The sequence below is a fragment of the Propithecus coquereli genome, unplaced genomic scaffold (genome assembly GCF_000956105.1).
Source record: "Propithecus coquereli isolate 6110/MARCELLA unplaced genomic scaffold, Pcoq_1.0 Scaffold108, whole genome shotgun sequence".
In the NCBI taxonomy this organism is placed as follows: Eukaryota; Metazoa; Chordata; class Mammalia; order Primates; family Indriidae; genus Propithecus; species Propithecus coquereli.
Window position 1 is genome coordinate 5,252,408 of NW_012134747.1, and position 19,774 is coordinate 5,272,181.

General features: G+C 38.2%; 1 protein-coding gene across 1 annotated transcript in view; it reads left to right on the top strand.

Annotated features, from left to right (window-relative positions):
* Window positions 1-5,754: 5,754 nt before the first annotated feature.
* C1GALT1 (core 1 synthase, glycoprotein-N-acetylgalactosamine 3-beta-galactosyltransferase 1) overlaps window positions 5,755-19,774 on the top strand; it is a gene marked incomplete at its 3' end in the record, with an annotated part of 53,002 nt that continues 38,982 nt past the window's right edge. Inside the window, exon 1 of the mRNA XM_012647444.1 lies at window positions 5,755-5,940. Within this exon, the coding sequence (XP_012502898.1) occupies window positions 5,934-5,940 (7 nt within the window). The remainder of the gene's footprint in view (window positions 5,941-19,774) is intronic.

Below are 19,774 nucleotides of genomic sequence, written 5' to 3' on the forward strand. Positions count from 1 at the left end.
TAATCTGGATGGAACTGGAGACCATTCTCCTAAGTGAAATATCTAAAGAATGGAAAAACAAACACTACATGTACTCACTATTAAATTGAAACTAACCGAACAGCATTCATGTGCACAGATGGAAGTAAAAACTCAAGGGAAATTGTATAGGAGGGAGAGGGGAGGAGGGGATAGGTGAAATCATTCCTAACGGGTACGGTGTACACTATCTGGGTGATAGGCACACTTATAACTTTGTCTCAAGCAGTACAAAAGCAATCCATGTAACCAAAATATTTGTACCCCATAATATCCTGAAATATATTAATAAGAAAAGAAAGGTAGAAAGAAAAATAAGCAAAAGACAAAACAAAATAAAACTAAGTATGTTTAAGTACTAGTGTACTATAAAGAGGGGTAGATATAACAAGCCACAATTACAAATTAATTCATGAAAAGAAGAAGGAGCCCATCATAATTATGCACTCTTTTTAAAGTGCAATAAATTTTCAACAGGCTAATAAAATGAGATCTGGCGTATAATAAGCTACCATTCGTCATACTCTTTAATACAAACTGCTTGCTACGAATGATGCTACTATTTTACAAAGGTACACAGTAAAATCAGTAAATAAGTTGCCACTTCTTGAAAGAAGGGTCTTCATCATGTTCACACCTAAAATACTTAATGCTTAATTGCTTAAAAATAAAGTATACCTCATCAATCTCATTTAATTAAACAAATGTTAATTCTGTACAGCTACACTCTCACATATAATCTCATTGACTGCCTTTTGGGGCAGTTTGGAATTATTGACCCTCATTAATGGACAGGGAAGTTGAGATTTAGAAGGGTTAGGTGACTTGCCAGAGGTTACTCAGCTAATTAGTGATAATATTGGGAGCAGAATTCAAGTTTCAAGACTTCTATTGCTCTATTGACCATGTTACTTCCATGACTGTCAATGGTCAGATCTTAGTGAAATTCACAGTTTATCTCTATATAGTCATATTTTTAAAAACTCTTATATAATACAGGTGTCAGGGATCAAAAATAATACTAGCAATGTATGGTACCCATTAAAATGAAAAAGACATACTCTACTTCATTCATTCAAACAATAATCAAACACTTGAGTATGTGCCAGGCATTGTATCTAGTATTCGATTACATCCAGCTGTATTAGTTATCAATTGTTGCATAAAAAATTATCCCGAAATTTAGTGGCTTAAAACAACATACATTTAAACATTAATTATTTCACAGTTTCTGTGGGCCAGGAATTTGGGAGCAGCACAGCTGAGTGTTTCTAGCTCAGGGTCTCTCTTGAGGTTACAGTAAAGATGTTGACCAGGGATACATGCAGTCATCTGAAGGCTTGACTTGGGCTGGAGAATCTGCCTCCAGGCTGACTGGCATGGCTGTTGTCAGGAGGCCTCAGTTCCTCACTGGCTGTTGGCTGGCAGCCTTAATCATCATGTGGGCCTCTCCGTAAGTGGCCTGAGTGACATAACTCTGACATGACAGCTATTTCACCCAGAGAGAGAATAAGAAGAAAGCTGGTACACATTTCTCCCCTCAGAAGTCACACTACATCATTTCTGCCACATTCCATTCATGAGAACAAGTTACAACACAGACCAAACTCAAGGTGAGGGGAATTAAGCTCCACCCTTTGGAGGAAGAAGTATGAAAGAATTTGTGGACATATTAATATTTTAAAACTACAACACTATCGAGTGAATATAATTTAATTTACCAAGTTTAACTTAATTATTATAAAATAGTTTATTAATCTATTTGTAATATTTGGGTATTTAAAGGAAAACTAAATCTATTAGAGAAGAGAATGTTTTGTTGTTGTTTATTTACATTTTCGGTCCCCATTTTCATCTCCGCCCATTAAAAAATTCCACAGATTGGCTGGGCACTCATGCCTATAATCCCAGCACTCTGGGAGGGTGAGGCAGGAAGATTGCTTGAGCTCAAGAGTTCAAGACCAGCCTGAGCAAGGGTGAGACCCTGTCTCTACTAAAAATAGAATAATTAGCCAGGTGTGGTGGTGCACTTATAGTCTGAGCTACTTGGGAAGCTGAGACAAGAGGATCACTTGAGCCCAGGAGTTTGAGGTTGCAGTGAGCTATGATGATACCTCTGCATTCTAGTCAGGGTGACAGAGCAAGATGTTATTTCAAAAAAAAAAAGAAAGAAATTCCATATATAGGGATAAATAAATGATGACTTGACCTATCTTATATATACTAGGAATTGCATTCGATACTTATAACAGAAAACACAAATAACAAAACCTTCTATAGGAGGGATTTATTTTTCCTTATGTAACAAGTCCAGAAGTGGGCAGTCCAGAGCTGCTAAGCTGGTCCTCCTTCGTGAACCCAAGCACCTCTGGCTTCTTACACTATTAATAGTGTGTGTGTGTGTTTTGTTAGTATGACTGAAATATGGCTATTCTACCTACAGCATCACGTCCTTGTTCCAGGTTAAAAAAAAAAGAATGGCTGTAGGTCAAATGGCTAAAGGAATATTTCTTCTGTAAAGCTTTCCTTGAGCCCCTCCTAGAGAAATCCACTTTTATTTCATTGACAGGTCACATGGCCCACCATGACTTACAAGAGTCTGGGGAGGGGAACATTTTTATTATAACTGGACAGAGTATCACCCTGAAAAAATCAGCCTTCTGGTAGTAAGGAAGAAAGGATATTGGTTTAGACAACTAATAATGTCTTCCTTCCTGCTCTAGGAGCTTTCACACATATTATTAAACAATAGACACCAGACAGTAATACTCTTCAAGGTTTATCTGTTTCAAATATGTTGCAAATGGGAGAATCTGGTTTTGAGTTTAATGGGGCTCAGAAAACAGTATCCCCAAATGACAGCCTGAGAAGCAAAAGTTCTTCTCTGACTTTCCCTTGTCCTCCTGCCTCACAGTGTCATTCTTTCCTGAGACTAGCCATAGAAACTAGAATCCCTCTACCCCAAGGTGGGTCATAAAAACCAATCCCCTTGTCCTGAAACCCAGACATAAAACCTAAAATTCCATGTAAAAAGTGGCCATAAAGAAATTATCTGACATACCTTATTTGACTATAGGTCATAAGATCCCCGCCCCAATTCCAGAGAGGGCCATGTCCCACAACCAGAAGGAAGGAACGCATGCCCAGGAAGTCCAACAAGAATCTTGACAGACAGGCCTTGCTGAGTTCCCCAACTCAGCCTGCTAGCATTAGATCATACCAATCATATTTCTACATGGTTGTCCACGCTTTGTCAAACGTTAAGCATAAAAATAGACAATTTCCTCTGTATCTCTGATTCTTCATTCTGAGGGTTCCCATATATACACATTAAAATAAATTTGTATCTTCTTCCTGCTATTAATCAATCTGCCTCTCGTCAGTGATTTTTAAGCAAACTTTAGGGAGGCAAGAGCCTTGCTCCCTGCAAGTCTTACATATGAAGTATATTCTTTTCAAAGTAACTGCTTTTATTTTTCTAGTTGTTAATGTTGAAGAATTGGCCGATGTTAATATCACTTCTAGGAATATGTCCAAGGATATAATTGCACAATCGTGCCAAATTCTAAGCATAAGAAAGTTCATCAAAGATTTGTTTATAGTAGTAAAAACTTGTAAAGAGATAATGTCAATCAGTAACATTCTGGCTAGATAAATGATGGTACATTCACTTAACAGACACTACTGCAACTATAAAAAATTATGTTATTCATGACATATTGTTCAGTGAGAAAAGAACTGTGCATATAATAAAAGTCAATTTATGGAATAATGTATTTATATGTCTTTATGTGTTTTTTAGTCTTAGAGAGATACCTGGAAAAATGTAACACAAAATTTTTAAAACGGTTATCTCTGTGGGATTTGGACAAATTATAATTATTTTCTTTGCATTTTAGTTTGAATATTTTAAAATTTGTTTGACCAAGCATGTATTGTTTTCATAAAAATAATAGCCACTAGTAGACTGCCAGCTACTCAGAAAGCTGAGACATGAGGACTGGAATGCTTGAGCCAGGAGTTCCAGGCTATAGTGCACTATAAATGCGCCTGTGAATAATCACTGCACTCCAATCTGGGCAAAATTGATCCAGTATTGTTTACATCAACATGTCTTCTTGCCAGTAACTTTCCTAGATATGGCTGTGGCTGAACTTACTTTGGAAGGGTTTCTTATCTTTGCTCACTTGAAAAATGTTATTCCTTATTCATTGTAACTTTCAATGAAATTGAAATGAGATAAAAGAGTTCTGACTTTTGTTTTGTTTTCTACTGGGAACAGTGTGACCTCTGGAAGGATCTCCTTTCCCTTTTTTACAATGGATGGAAGGATATTGTGGAAAGCTGTGGAGGGTGCGTGAGGCTAGGCAATAACTGTACAGGAGTTGGGGAGAAGAGGATGGAGGTAGGGATATATGGGAGGGAAGTCTGGATGCATCAGCCAGGGAAAGAGCACCAATCTAGACGTCAGGATACCTGTACTTCTATTTTAGCATGGGCCTATCAGTTTATCTTTCTGACCTCAGTTTTCTCATCTGAAAAATGAGATGTTTCGATTAGAATCACTAGATGTGCTTTAAGTTTTAAAATTATTTTGGATTTATTGATGGTATGTTCTGAGAAACTATACTAGAGATGAACCTAAGCAAATTAAAGAAAAAATAACAATAACTAATATATGTTGCTTATTATTTCTCTCGTGCATGTTGTTAAGTAACTTGCCAAGGTTACACAGCTAGTAGGTGGAGGGACCAAGATTCTAGCCCAGGCAGTCTGATTTCAGAGCCCATACTCTTTAACAGCTATCATGGAGTACTAAAGAACGGCCTAAGTAGGATATTTAAAGTGTAGCTTTCCCATCCTAGAGCTTGGCCTTGTAGATGATGGTTAAAGCCAGTAAGTCCTAGACCATACTCCCACCTCCTATGGTCGAGTTGCCTCAACAGGTGGCAGCCCCCTCCCTCCCTCTATTCCAAAGAGAGTTTCATCATTTATAGCCCTTTTGCCAACAAAAGGACATGCGTTTTGCAAAGCCCTTAAGAAGCTCCTCCTGCCTTGTTGGACAGACCTGAAGTACCGACAGAATCAAAGACCATGTATGCCTACAGGAGGCTTTCTGGTGTCACTATCTGGGTTTTCAGCTCTTTCTGGTTCACACATGATGTTACCCAGCATCTGTTTCCATACCTCAACTTGCCATGGTTTCTTCCACTAAGGCTAGAGAGATACTGAGGACGGAGGGTAGAGGCAGGAACAAGAAAAAAAAAAACGAACGGATTAAGAGCAGGCTACAGGCCAAGAGACTCCTGCAGGGTCAGAGCTTGTCCTTCAGACAAAAGTCCCCCAGGCACCCACTGCCTAAGTCCCTGCTGTTTCCCTGCTTTCTTCCTCCTCAAGGTCCGGAAGCTAGTGCATGACCCTACAGTAGGATCAAAGAAATAGAGGACAGCTGAGACAAGCCGCAAGAGGGCTGCGACTAAACCTACAGCTCGTGGAAGCCCCGACTTCCCAGACCCCTTCGCAGAAGGGCGGAGCGCGTGCTCGGCGCCCAATCCTCGCGTCCGCACGTCGCCGTAGCCCCGCCCCGTCGTGCCCCCTCCCGCTCCGCCCTTCCTTGAGGGCTGGTGCGGCGGCGGCGACGTCGGCGCTAGGAGACCCCTGGGTGGTGGCTGCGCCGTAGGCGGGCCGCGGCCTGGACGCGCTGTGGGGAGGGGCGGAGTCAGCGGGCGGGAGCGCGCGCTGGGCCCGCCTCGGCAGCCGCCGCCGCTGCTGCCGGGGAATGATCTGGGCGGCAGCAGGCGGCCTCGGCTAGCGGCCACAGCGACTTCTGCGGCTGCCCAGAGGAGTAAAGGTCGCCAGTCCCCGTGTCGTCCCCCTCTCCGCCCCCCAGGAGGGGCGAGAGGGAGCCTCGGCTGATGTCAGGTACGGCCGGCGGAGGCGCCCTCAGGCTGCGGGTCCAAGGTCTCGGCTCCCCTCGCCCTCCCTCTTCTTGGGGTGTGTGGGGGCCAGAGTGTGGAGGGTGGACCCAAACCCCAGGCGGGGCCGAACAGGTGTCTCGGGGTCGGAGCCGGGCTGGGGACGTCCGTGCTTCTGAGGAAGGCGCGCGGCACTTCCTGCTCCCGGCGCCTCAGCAGGCAGCTACAGGGGCCGGGTGCCCACCGGGCCGTTATTTTGTCGGCATGTAGCCTTCTCTTCGTCCTGGGTCCTTCCGTTTTGCCTTCTCGCACCCCTCTCCTCCTCCTCCCGCGCTGCCTGGCGTCGGCGGCGAGGCGCGGGCTCTGCCCGGGCGTCTGGGCCGAACCACTTAGCGGTGCTGCCCCGCCGGGCTGCCCACTCCGCCCCCCGGGTCCTCCCCGCCCCCTGCAGACCGGTGAGTCCTGCGGGACTCGGCGCTCAGGTGCGAAGCACATTCCCCGAGAGCCGCTGGGCTGCCGCGCTGCCTGAGCGCCCAGCGAGCGGGCGCCTTCCAGAAGTGCCTGGAGCTTGCTTGGATCATCAGGTTTGTAGCTGATTTATTTCTTTAAGTTTTCCGGCCGCTGGCAGAGTGAACAAGCCAAGTGTGTGTTGGGGTGCTTGCTGCGTGAAGGAGGAGAGGGAAGGGATTTTTTTTTTTTTTTTTGCGTCTCCACTCCCTCTCACCCAACAAAGTGTAATGGGATTAGTAGGCGCTGACAGATTGTCCATCCATAGTGGTTTGAATTTGGGTAAACAGTATACTCTTAAAAGATGGGCTTAATTTAGGGGTGGAGATTTATTCTTTCCTAGCCCTTGCCCTCCCCACTACCCTTATTTTAAAACAAACTTTATATGATCTATCAGTTCCACGAAGAAAAAAATTTAAAAAAAAAGAAAATTAAATAACAAAACCCTACACATTCTTGAAAAGTCGACTAGATTTCTAAAATTCATCGTAGATATCGCGATGTTTCCTCAGATCGAAAACTTCTGCTAACCATGAATTGATTTCATAATGAACAAAAAAATTATAACGTTAGCACATTAATGCATCGGAGTTAATAATTAGGCCAATGTGTAGGGGACAGAAATACGTTAATTTACTAAGAGTTGGGCGTACAACATAGATAGTTCTGCCTAGATGCCAGGAAAAAGTGTTGTGCATAATTTCAAGTTGTTTAATTCTGGTGTAAATTTAGGAAGTGGGCATCTGAGTTTTTAGAAGGTATTTAGATGACAGCTTTCGACTCCCTTATAAGATAAATGTCGAATGAATCCTGTGGACATGGTACTGTGTGTTCTAAGTATTGTATGTATTATAGTGAATTGTATTTTCCACCAGCCTTAGTATATATTGATGTACAGTTTAAGTGAATATAAAATTTTAAGTTACCAAACAGTTAACTCTTTTCACCATATGTTAAGTAAAACAGTGAGATAGTAAGGAAGGTATGATTCATTTAAAATTATTCATAGGAAAAGAGATGGTTTTTCAGTATTAGTGAAGAACTGTTCAATGTCTCTCTTATTAAATTTGCCCGGAATTCATGTTTTTCTGTATCTTTTTACTTGTGATTCAGCATTTAAAAAATATTTCGTGGTTACTACCCATTTAAAGTTTTTCTTAATTATGCTTTTTGAGTAAATTCAACATCCAGAAATTCTTAGAATCTTATCACAAATTTATTTAGGAGTATGTATAATAAATTAATGTTTATCTAATGATAGAAATAAAAGTGTGTCACTAGGCATGTGCTGTCTACTATTTGTATATTGATTTGTGCTAAAATAAAAATTGTATTATACAGCTTAGGTTTATAAACCATGGTAATTTAAAGTCTTCATGTGGTAAAATCATTGATTGGAATTTTTGTGACAGTGCAGCTGTAATAAACCTTAAATAGAAAATGGACAGCTTGATGCTGAAATTCAATTCAGATCCACTTAAAAGTTTAAGCTAGCTTCCCAGTACAACCATCTTTTCATGTAAAAGATTTGTTGAGATTGTATTAAAGAGGCTGGTGTACAAACTACAGCAAGGTTCAAAGAAAGGTAAGATAAAATTCTCTTTACCCCCAATTCAGTAGGATTAAGGTAATTCTTTTAAAAGAAGAATGGAAAAAAAGACTGGTTCCATGAAATGGGAAGTTAGCCTTTTATCTTAAATTTCGGTTAAAGAGGAACCCCAATGTGTACTTAAATTTTTATTTTGTAATTCAAATGTCAAAGAGGAAAATACATGCCAAAATCTGTAATGTGTGAAAATGGAGAGAAAAAAATATATAAATGCTGGTATTGTGAGCTAGGGAAGCCCATAAGAAGGTGGGAGAAACCAAAAAGAAAATCCACATAATTTATCTGGCACCTGTAATACGTGCTGCCTTGCACATTGAAGGGACACGTTGAGGGCAAGGAGAGGCAAAGTTGGGGAGATTCTGGAACTGGAAACCTGATTTATAGCAAAAGCTATATATTAAAGCATATTTAAACTGGTGAAAGTTGGGTAATCATTAGAATTTGAAATTAAATACGAGTTGATGTAGTCATTTGCATTTTTGGTCATCATGTTAGTTTCCTAGGGCTGTCATAACAAAGTACCACAAACTAGGCCGTTTAAAACAATAGAAATTTATTGTCTCAGTTCTGGAGGCTAGATGTCTGATATCAAGATGTCAGTAGGGCCATGCTCTGTCAGGTTTCTAGGGGAGAATCTCTTCCATGCCTCTTAGCTTCTTGTGTCGTTGCGTTTATTGGCTTGCAGCTGTATCACTCCAGTCTCTGCCTCTGTTATCACATGGCAATCTCCCTGTGTGGCTGTCTTCATGTGGTGCTCTCCTCTTCTTAAAAGGACAACAGTTGTACTGGATTGAGGTCCATCCTAATCACCTCTGCAAAGACCCTATTTCCAAATAAGATCACATGCATTAGTACTGGGGTTAGGACTTCAACATATCTTTTTGGGTGATACAATCTAACCTGTAACAGTTACACAATTTATCTTTTTCCAGTGTTCAGTAAATGTTTAGCAGCATGTGACAAACTGAACCAGAGGATACAGTTGGAAGAGAGGAGGGGACATTAAATTTTTTTACATAGACCAGTGATGCCTTAGTTCATTTTCTGTTGCTTATAACAATACCTGAAACTGGGTAATTTATAAAGAAAAGGAATTTATTTCTTACAGTTATGGAGGGTGGAAAGTCGAAGGTCAAGGAATGGCATCTGATGAATGCCTTCTTATTGGTAGGGACTCCCTGCGGAGTTGTGAGGTGGCACAGGGTATCACATGGCAAGGGGGCTGAATGTGCTTGCTCACGGCTCTCTTCCTCTTCTAAAGCCACCAGTCCCTTTCCTGTGATAACCCATTAATCTATGAATGGGTTAATTGAACGGATTAATCCACGAATGGGTTAAATGAATGGATTAATCCACTTGTGGGGGCAGAGCCCTTATGACCCAGTCACCTCTTAAAGGACCCAACTCTCAGTACTGCTACATTGGGCATTAAATTGCAACATGAGTTTTGGAGGGGATGAACATTCGAACCATACATAGCAAGTGCCTACTGTGTGCCAGGTCCTAGAGATTAAACAATTAATAGACAAAAGTCTCTGCCCTCATGGAGCTTATATTCTGAAACATTGGTTCTAAACATGTGGTTGCTGGATTTACAGCATCAGCATTATCTGGGAACTTGTTAGAAATGCAAATTTTTAGGCTCAGCTCTAGATCTCTTGATTTGGAAACTGTTTTAACTAGCCTTCCACAAGATTCTGGTGCAGACACCAGTTTGAGAAACATCAGTCAAGATGGAAAAGAGACAATAAACAAGATTAATAATTAAAATAATATTAGATGTTAATAGGTGCTGTGGGTAAGAATAAGGTGGCCAGAGAAGACCCCCTGAACGGTAAAGACCTGAAGGAATTGGAGTGAGCCATGTGACTGTCTGACTGAGGTATGCTCCCAACAAAGAACAGCAAGTGCAAGGACCCTGGCATGTTTTAGAAACAGCAAGGAGGAGTACAGAGTTAAAATGCAGTGATGGAAACAGTATTAGATTCAATCTATGAAATTGCTGCTAGGAGGAGAGATCAGAAAGCAAGGGAGTAGGATGGCAGATTGTATGAAGATCATTTTAAGGTTTGGCTTTCTCTCTGAGTGAGTTTAGGAAGACAGTGGCAGGTTTGAGCAAATAAGTGCCGTGATCTGATTTCAGTTTTGAAAGGATCACTCTGGCTACTGGTAAAAATGGACTGAAGAAGGAAAGGGGCCATCGCAGTAGTTAGGGAAAAAGAGAAAGGTGGCTCAGACCAGGGTGGTAGCAGTGGAGAGGTTGAAGAGGTATAAGGCTTTAGTACACACACAGTGAATGTAGAGAAAAACAAGCTTTTTTTGTTGTTCCAGTCTAGTTACCTCAGTTACCCAGTTGCCCTCCTCAAAGGCAATGAGTGTTAAAATTAGTTTTTATATATTCTTCCTGAGATATTTCATGTATATATGAGAAACTAAGTTTTAACAGGAGGGGTTCTTAACTTGGGCCTATTTTCTTCCCCAGGGGACATTTGGCAATGTCTAGAGACATTTTTGTTTGTCACAGCTAGTGGTAATGCTACTGGCCTCTAGTGAATAGAGGCCAGGGATGCTGCTAAATGTCTGACAGTGAGCAGGACAGCTCCCACAACAGAATTCTCCAGCTTATAATGTCAGTAATGCCAAGGTTAAGAAACCCTGGCTTTAATGGGATTTACAGATGTTGTAACATAGATGGTGGAGTCAGGAGGGTGTTGTAGTCCAAGATGAGTAGGAATAGAGGAAATGACTGCACTGGGACGTTTTAGGAAATGTAGATAGTTCAGGATTGCTGAAACATAAATTATAAGGCACAGAGTAGTGAATAATGAGGCTGGAAACCAGGCCAGAGTTTAGATCATGGAAAGCCTTTATATGTTGTGTTATTTAAAGATGCTTAGTTTTTGTCTTGTAGGCAGTGGGGTTCCATGAAAGGATTCATGGAGTGACATCATCAGTTTTTCATTTTAGAGAGGTCATTCTGGAGATAGGATATGAATTGAAGAGAGGGCACTTGACTCTGGAAGACAGGTTAGATATTGTAGTAGTTTAGGGGAGAGAGGAGGGTCTGAAGTAGAGCAAATAATAGAAATGGAGAAGAGACAATGGACTAGAAAAATATTTAGGAAATGAAATTGGCAAGCCTTAGTAATTAGATTTGGGGTTAGGGTAAGGGGAGAATTAAGAATGTCTGCCTAGTTTCTAGTTTAAATTAGATGGCTCTGAGTGAAATGGGAACCCATGGGTGAGTAATTTAGGTACTTACCAGTAATTAAGGTAGAATGAACCAATTTAAGAGAGGAAGGTAATGAGTCACTTTTGGAGACTCTGAGATGCCTAAGGTCCAGGTGGAAGTGTTCAGCAGGCATTTGTGTATGTTAGTCTGAAACTTGGAGAAATCTGAAAAGATCTAAAGATTGTTTCGTATAACAAGTGTAGAGAAATTAGTGTACTTGGATTTTTATTATATTCACTCTCTAGATAAAATAGCCTAACGTTATTTAATTTTTGTCAGAAACATAATAGATGTGTATATAAAAAATTGAAACATCAAAAGGTTATAAAATGAAAAAAATTTTTGTCCTTCCTGCTCATGCCAGCCAATACTAATTCCCAGAGATACCTCTTATATGTTAAATATCATATGATATATGTATATATCTTAAGAGAATTTTTTTAATATACAAAAGCATGTAAAAAGCCAAGTGAGATCATACTATACAGACTTCAATACTTTGTCTTAAAAAATAAGTCTTTTATGCAGTTGTTAAAATGAATGAGATTATATTATGGAAAAAAAGTGAAAAGGATAAGGTGAGACTAATGGATATAGCATGATATTTTTGATGTAACAGATGGATTAAATGCCAGTACATATGTACTGATATAGACATTACCTTTTTTTTTTTTTTTGGGCAAGGATACAAAACAAATAATAATAGTTATTAATGCCTTTGGGGAGAGCTAGTGATAGAGATGTGGTAAAGACAATTTACTCTTCTGTATTTTTTTTTTCCTCTCTCTGGTTTCAGTTTGGATTTGTTTCTTTTGTTTACTTTCTCTGATTTAAAAAAAAAATACCCAATACACCTTATTAACAATAAAAAGTAATCTTTGCCAAAAGTGCAAAGATTTTTTTTTTTACCAGTGCGTATAAATCATTGTTTTTAGTAGCTGCAGAGTATTGTATGGATGTATCATTTTTTTTTTAAACTAGTTCCCCCCATCAACAAACATGGTATGCTTATGGCTGTCATGAACATCTTATCCGACTCACAATTGTGATTGTGTCCATAGATAAATTTCTGATCATGAAATGATGAATTAAGGTATATTCAAATAAAAATTGTAAAAGATATTTCCAAATGCCCTTCCAAAAGACAATAAAAGTGTGTATTGTGAGAAAGAATGCATGATTACCGGTTTTCTCATATCCGTGTCAATACTAGGTGTTAATAAACTTTAAAATTTTTGCCAATAGGTTAATAATATCTCTTCATTTGATTTACCTTTCTTTAATTGTGAGTGAAATTTGATCATCTTTGACCATTATTTTTTTTTCCTGTGAAACTTTTATCTGCTTTTATATTGAGTTGAATCATTTGTTTTTTTCTTCATTTTTGATACTTCTTGGTATTTTTTGCTGTACATTCTTTTTTACAACATACATTTGAATCAGCAACTTCTTCACTGCCAGAAATTGAGCCAGTGAATAAACTCATAATTTTTCTGTAGTCATAGCTTCTGAGTTTTGGGAAGATCTCAATTCATGATATAAAAAATGGAAAAAGATGTTTTCTTCTAGTTTTGTTTTCATTGTATTTTTTAAAATATTAAAATATTAGAAACATTTGGAATTGTTATTGTCAGAAAGGTGAGGATCCACCTGGTTGCTTTTTATGTTTCCCAAGAGATGAATTAGTTCAATACCATTTCATGAATAAGGCATCTATTTCTTGATTTGAAGTGCTGTGTGAATTATGTATTAAATTTTCACATGAACTTTTATTTTTCATAGACTCTTTATTTCAATCTGATAAAGTCCCTCTGATAAAGCTTATCTGATAAAGACCACCAGGGAAACAACTGTAGGGTGACAGGTTAATTAACTTGCTGCTGTGAGGGAGATTTGCACAGTAGAGAAAATGCCAGCATTTCACTGAAGGAGGAACCAGGATTATCATAGGATTTTGGAAAAGGGTGGAGTTTAGGCAAAATTTATTTATTTATTTTAATTAAACTTTTTATTACAAGATCATTGTGGAGTCACGTGCCATTGTAAGAAATAACAAATCCTATGTTCCCTTTACCCAGTTTCCCCCAATGATAACATCTTGCAAAACTACAGTGCAGTATTTACAACCCAGATGTTGACATGGATACAAAATGCTGAGGTTTCCATCACCACAGGAATCCTTCCTGTTGCCCTTTATAGCCACGCCCGCAGCCCTCTCCCCATCCCCCATCCCTGAGACCCTAACTTCTGGCAACCACTAATCTGTTCTTTCCATAATTTTCTCAAGGATGTTTTACACACACACACACACACACACACACACACACATAGTATGTGACCTTTTAAGATTGGCATTTTTCACTCAAAATAATTTCCTGGAGATTCATCCAACTTGCTTCAGTGGTTCCTTCCTTTTTATTGCTTAGTAGTATTCCGTGGTATGGGTATTCCACTGTTAACCATTCATGTGTTTGAAGGGCATCTGGGCTGTTTCCACTTTGGGGCTATTACAAATGAAGCTGCTACGAATATTTGTGTACAGGTTTTTGTGTGAATATAAATTTTCATTTCTCTGGATTAAATGTCAGGGAGTGCATTGCTGGGTTGTATGGTAATTGCATGCTTAGTTTTTAAAGAAACTGCCAAAAGGTTTTTCAGAGTTGCTATACCATTTTACATTCCTAACAGCAACATATGAGTGATCAAGTTTCTCTGCATCCTAACCAGCCTTTTGGTATTTTCACTATTTTTTTAATTTGTGCAAATTTATGGGATACATGAGAAAATTTATTATGTGTATATAATGCGTAGTGATCAAGTCAGGGTATTTAGATGTCCCATCACCTGAGTACAATACATTTTTGTTAAGTATAGTCATCCTACTCTGCTATCAAACCTTGAATTTATTCCTTTTATCTTACTATATGTTTATACCCTTTAACCTACTTCTCTTCATCCTCCCCGCCACCACACTCACCTTTCCCAATCTCTGTTATCTATTTTTCTGCTCTATACCATATGTTCAACTTTTTTTCGCTCCCATATTTATGTGAGAACATGCGATATTTGACTTTTTGTGCCTGGCTTATTTCACTTAAGATAATGACTTCTAATTCCATCCATGTTGCTGCAAATGGCATGATTGCATTCATCTATGGCTGAATAGTATTTCCTTGTGTATATATACAACATTTTCCTCATTATTCATCTCTTGATGGACATGTAGGTTGAATCTGTATCTTGGTTATTGTGAATAGTGCTGCAGTAAACATGTACGTGTAGGTATCCCTTTGATATATTGATTTCTTTTCCTTTGGGTAGATGCCCAGTGTGGGATTGTTGGATCAAATGGTAATTCTATTTTTAGTTCTTTGAGAAATCTCCATACTGTTTTCCATAGTGGCTGTACTAGTCTGCATTCCCACCAACAGTGTATAAGAATCCCCTTTCTCTGTATCCTTGCCAGTATCTGTTATTTTTTATCTATTTATTAATAGCCATTGTAACTGGGGTAAAATATCTCATTGTGGTTTTGATTTGCATTTCTCTGATTAGTTGATGATTAGATGATGTTGAGCATTTTCTCATATACCTGTTGGCTGTTTGTATTCTATTTATGTCCTTTGCCCAGTCTTTAATGGGATTATTTTTGTTGTTGAATTGTTTAAGTTCCTTGTATATTCTGGGTATTAGTCCCCTGTCACATGAATAGTTTATATTTTCTTGCGTTCAGCAGGTTGTCTCTTCACTTTGTTGATGATTTCTTTCGATATGCAGAAGCTTTTTAGTTTAATGAAGTCCCATTTGTCTGTTTTTGTTGCCTATGCTTTTGAGGTCCTCGTCAGAAATTCTTTGTTTCCAACAATGTCCAGGAGAATTTTTCCCAGTATTTCTTCTAATATTTTTGTAGCTTTGGGTTTTATATTTAAATCTTTAATCCATTTTGGTTGATTTTTGCATGTGGTGAGAGATAGGGGTCCTGTTTCATTCTCCTGCATGTCACTATTCAATTCTCCCACACCATTTATTGAAGAGAATGTCCTTTCCCCAATGTAAGTTCTTGGTGGCTTTGTCGAAGATGAGTCGGCTGTAAATTTGTGGGTTTTATTGCTGGGTTCTCTATTCAGTTCTCTTGGTCTGTGTGTTTAATTTTATACCAATACCATAGGGTTGGTCACTATGCCTTGTAATATATTTTGAAGTCAGGTAATGTGATGCCTCCAGTTTTGTTCGTTTTGCTCTGGATTGCTTTGGTTATTCAGACTCTTTTTTGGTTCCTTTGTATTTTAGGATTTTCTTTTAATTCTGTGAAGAATGACATTGGTATTTTGATAGGGATTGCATTAAATCTGTAGATTGCATGGGCAATATGGTCATTTTAATGATATTAATTCTTTTTATCCATAAGCATGGGATGTTTTTCTGTTTGTGTCATCTTCAGTTTCTTTAAACAGGGTTTTGTAGTTTTCCTTGTAGAAATATTTTACCTCATTGGTTAAATTCTAGGTATTTTATGATTTTTTTTAATCTATTGTAAATGGGATTGCCTTTTTGATTTCTTTCTTGCCTAGATCATTATTGGTGTATAAAAATGCTACTGTTTTTGCTTGTTCATTTTGCTATTTGCAACTTTACTGAATTCGTTTATCAAATCTAGGAGTTTTTGGTGTAGTCTTTAGGTTTTTCTAGCTATAAGATCATATTGTGAGCAAAGAGGAACAGTTTGACATCCTCATTTGCTATTTGGATGCCTTTTCTTTCTTTCTCTTGCCTGATTGCTCCGGCTAGCACTTCTGGTACTATGTTAAATAGGAATGATGATAGTAGTTGTCATTGTCTTGTTCCAGTTCTTGGAGGAAAGGCTTTCAACTTTTTCCCATTCAGTATGATGTTAGCTATGGGTTTATCATATATGGCCTTTGTTATTTTGAGGTATGTTCCTTCTGTGTCTAGATTGTTGAATGATTTTATCATGAAGGGATGTTAAATTTTATCAAATGCTGTTTCTGTATTTACCGAGATGATAATGGTTTTTGTCCTTCATTTTGTTGATGTGATACATCATGTTTAGTGATTTGCTATGTTGAACCATCCTCGCATCCTTAGTATAAATCCCATTTGATCATGGTTATTATTTTTTGATGTGCCATTGGATTTGCTTTGCTAGTATTTTGTTGAGGATTTTGCGTTGATTGTTCATCAGAGATATTGGCCTGTAGTTTTCTTTTTTGGTGTGTCCTTGTTTTGATATCAAGGTGATACCAGCTTCATAAAACGAGTTAGGGAGAATTCCCACCTCTTAGGTTTGGTATTCAAGATTGGTATTCTTTACACATTTGGTAGAATTTGACTGTGAATTCATTCAGTCCTGGTCTTTTTTTTGTTGTTGTTGGGAGATTTTTTTAAGTGTTGAATCAATCTCGCTACTCATTGTTCTGTTCGGATTTTCTATTTCTTCTTTATTTAGTCTTTGTAGCTTGTATTTTCCAGGAATTTATCCATTTCTTCTAGATTTTCCCATTTGTCAGCATATAGTTGTTTGTGATAGTCTCTAATGATCTTTTGTATTTCTGTGGTATCAGTTGTAAATGTCTCTTTTTTTATTTCTGACTTTGTTTATTTGGGTCTTCTCTCATCTTGGTTAGTCTAGCTAGTAGTTTATCCATTTGGATTTCTCTTTTCAAAGAACCAACTTTTTGTTCTGTTGATTTTTTGTATTTTTTTTTAGTCTCTATTTCATTTAGTTCTGCTCTAATCTTTGTTATTTTTCCTTCTAATTTTGGGGGGGGTTTCTTTGCTTTTCTAGTTCTTCGAGGTGCATTGTTAGATTGTTAGTTTGTAATCTTTCTACTTTTTTGATTTAGGCATTTAGTGCTATAGATTTCCATCTTAGCACTGCTTTTGCTGTATCCCTCAGATTTTTGTATTTTGTGTGTCCATTTTCATTTGTTTCAAGAAAACTTTTTTATTTCCATCTTAATTTCTTTATCGACTCAATCTTGTTTTTTTTTTTTTATGTATTTGTATGGTTTCCATTGTTCCTCTTGGTGTTAATTTCCACTTTTATTCCATGGTGGTCTGAGAGGATATGATTTTGATTTTTGAAAAATTTTGTGGAGACTTGTTTTGTGGCCTAACATGGTCTATCCTGGAGAGTGTTCCATGTGCTGATGAAAAAAATGTATATTCTACAGTCGTTGGACAGAATGTTCTGTATATGTCTGTTAGGTCCATTTTATCTAATATCCAGTCTAAATCTAATGTTGATTTTTTTTTTGTCCAGATAATCTGTCTAATGCTGAGAGTGGGGTATTGAAGTCCTCCCTATTAATGTATTGCAGTCTATCTGTTTAGATTTAGTAATGTTTGCTTTATGAATCTGGGTACTCTAGTATTGGGTGCCTATATACTAATATTTAGAATTGTTATATCTGCTTCCTAGATTGATCCCTTTGTTATTATATAATGACTTTTTGTATTTTTTTGTTGTTGTTGTTATTTTTGACTTAATGTCTGTTTTATCTAACACGAATATAGCTACTCCTGCTTCCTTTTAGTTTTTGTTTGCATGGAATATATTTTTCCATCCCTTTACTTCCAGTCTTTATGTGTCTTTACTGGTAAGGTGAGTTTTTGTTTTTTGGTTTTTTTTTTTTAAATAAACAGAAAATACTTGAATCATGTTTTTTAATCCATTCAGCCATTCTGTATCTTTTAAGTGGAGAATGTAGTCCATTTACATTCCAGGTTATTATTGATATGTGAGGTTTTGTTCCTGTCATATTGTTAATTGTTTTCTGGTTGTTTTATATATTCTTTGTTCTGTTCTTTTTCTTTTATAGTTTGTTATGGTTTGGTGGATTTCTGTAATTGTACCGTTTGAGTCCTTTCTTTTCTTGTCTGGGAAAGACTTTATTTCTCCTTCATTTATGAAGGTTAATTTTGCTGGATATATTATAGTATTTTGGCTGGCAGATTTTTTTTTCTTTCAGTACTTTGAATGTGTCAACTCATTCTCTTCCAGCACGTAAGGTTTCTGCTGAGAAATCCACGGTTAGTCTGATGTATTTTCCCTTACAGGTGACTAGGTGCTATACTCTTGCTGTTTTTAAGATTCACTCTGTCTTTGACTTTAGACAGTCTGATTGTGGTGTGTCGTGGAGTAGACCTTTTTGCATTATATTTGCCTGGGGATGGTTGAGCCTCTTGTATTTGAATGTCTAAATATCTTTCTAGATTTGGGAAGTTTTCATCTACTGTTTCATTAAATAGATTTTCTAATCCTTTTTCTTTCTAATCCTTTTGTCAGTCCTTTTTCTCTTTGCCCTTGGAGATACCAGTAATTTGTATATTCACTCACTTTCTGTTGTCCCAAATGTCACAAAGTCTTTGCTCATTTTTAAAAATTCTTTCTTCTTTATTTTTCTCTCACTGGGTTATTTCAAAAGCTCTGAGATTCTTTCTTCTGCCTGATCTAGTCTGTTGTTGAAGCTTTCAAATTAAATTCTTCAGTTTCAGAATTTATTTAGTTCTTTTAAAAAGTGTGTATCTTTTTGGTAAATTTCTTATCCTTGTACTACTGAATTTTTTTTTTCTGATTATCTTTATATTGTTTTTCAGAGTTCTCTTTTATCTCACTGAACTTCTTTAAAATCAGTATTTTTGAATTCGTGATCCAGGATTTTGTGGATCTCTTTTTGATTTGGATCTATTGCTGGAAAATTTTTGTGTTCCTTTGGTTTTTGTCATATTTCCTTTTTCATGTTTCCTGTGTCCTTATGTTGATATTTACACATCTGGTATAATAGTTGTCTCTTCCAATTTTTGGAAACTTCTTTCATGGGGTGGATTTTTTTTTTCCTGAAGATGTCTATATGTTATTGGTTGAGTTTGGTGCTTTGGTTTTGATTTTGGGTTCCTGCAGTAGTGTGATCTCTGTATGATTTCTTCGGCAGTACTTAGTGTCAGTGGTGTTTGCGATTTCCTTGGTGGTTTAGGGTATAATTATTAGTGGAAGCTCTGGTGAAGTTTTGCTGGGAACTAGGATGCAAGATGTCTTTGGGCCCCAGTGGTGGCAGCAGTGGGCTGATTGTGCCTGGTCTTAGGTCTCAGAGCCGGTTATACTGGCAATGGTGTTAGTGCCCTGGAAAGACAATTCTTGGGCCTCCGGGTCGCTTGCTTGGATGCTAGTTGTAGCAGCAGTGGTATAGGCATGTGGGCAGTTTCTCAGGTCCCTGGGAGGCTGGTATAATGTGGGTGATGGCACCAGTGGTGGTCGAGCAACCCACTGGAACCCTAATGGTCTATGCTGGTGTTGGTGAGCACACCAGTCCCCTGGGTATTACCTGTGGGAGTTTTGGTAGGTTGGTCAGCCCAACCTCAGACCCTGGTAGGAGTGATCAAGTGCCAACAGTGGTGGATTGAGCTGAGCAATTTCTAGGCCCCTGGATGGTATGCTCAAGTACTGGGGGGGATAGGACCTGGGTAGACTCT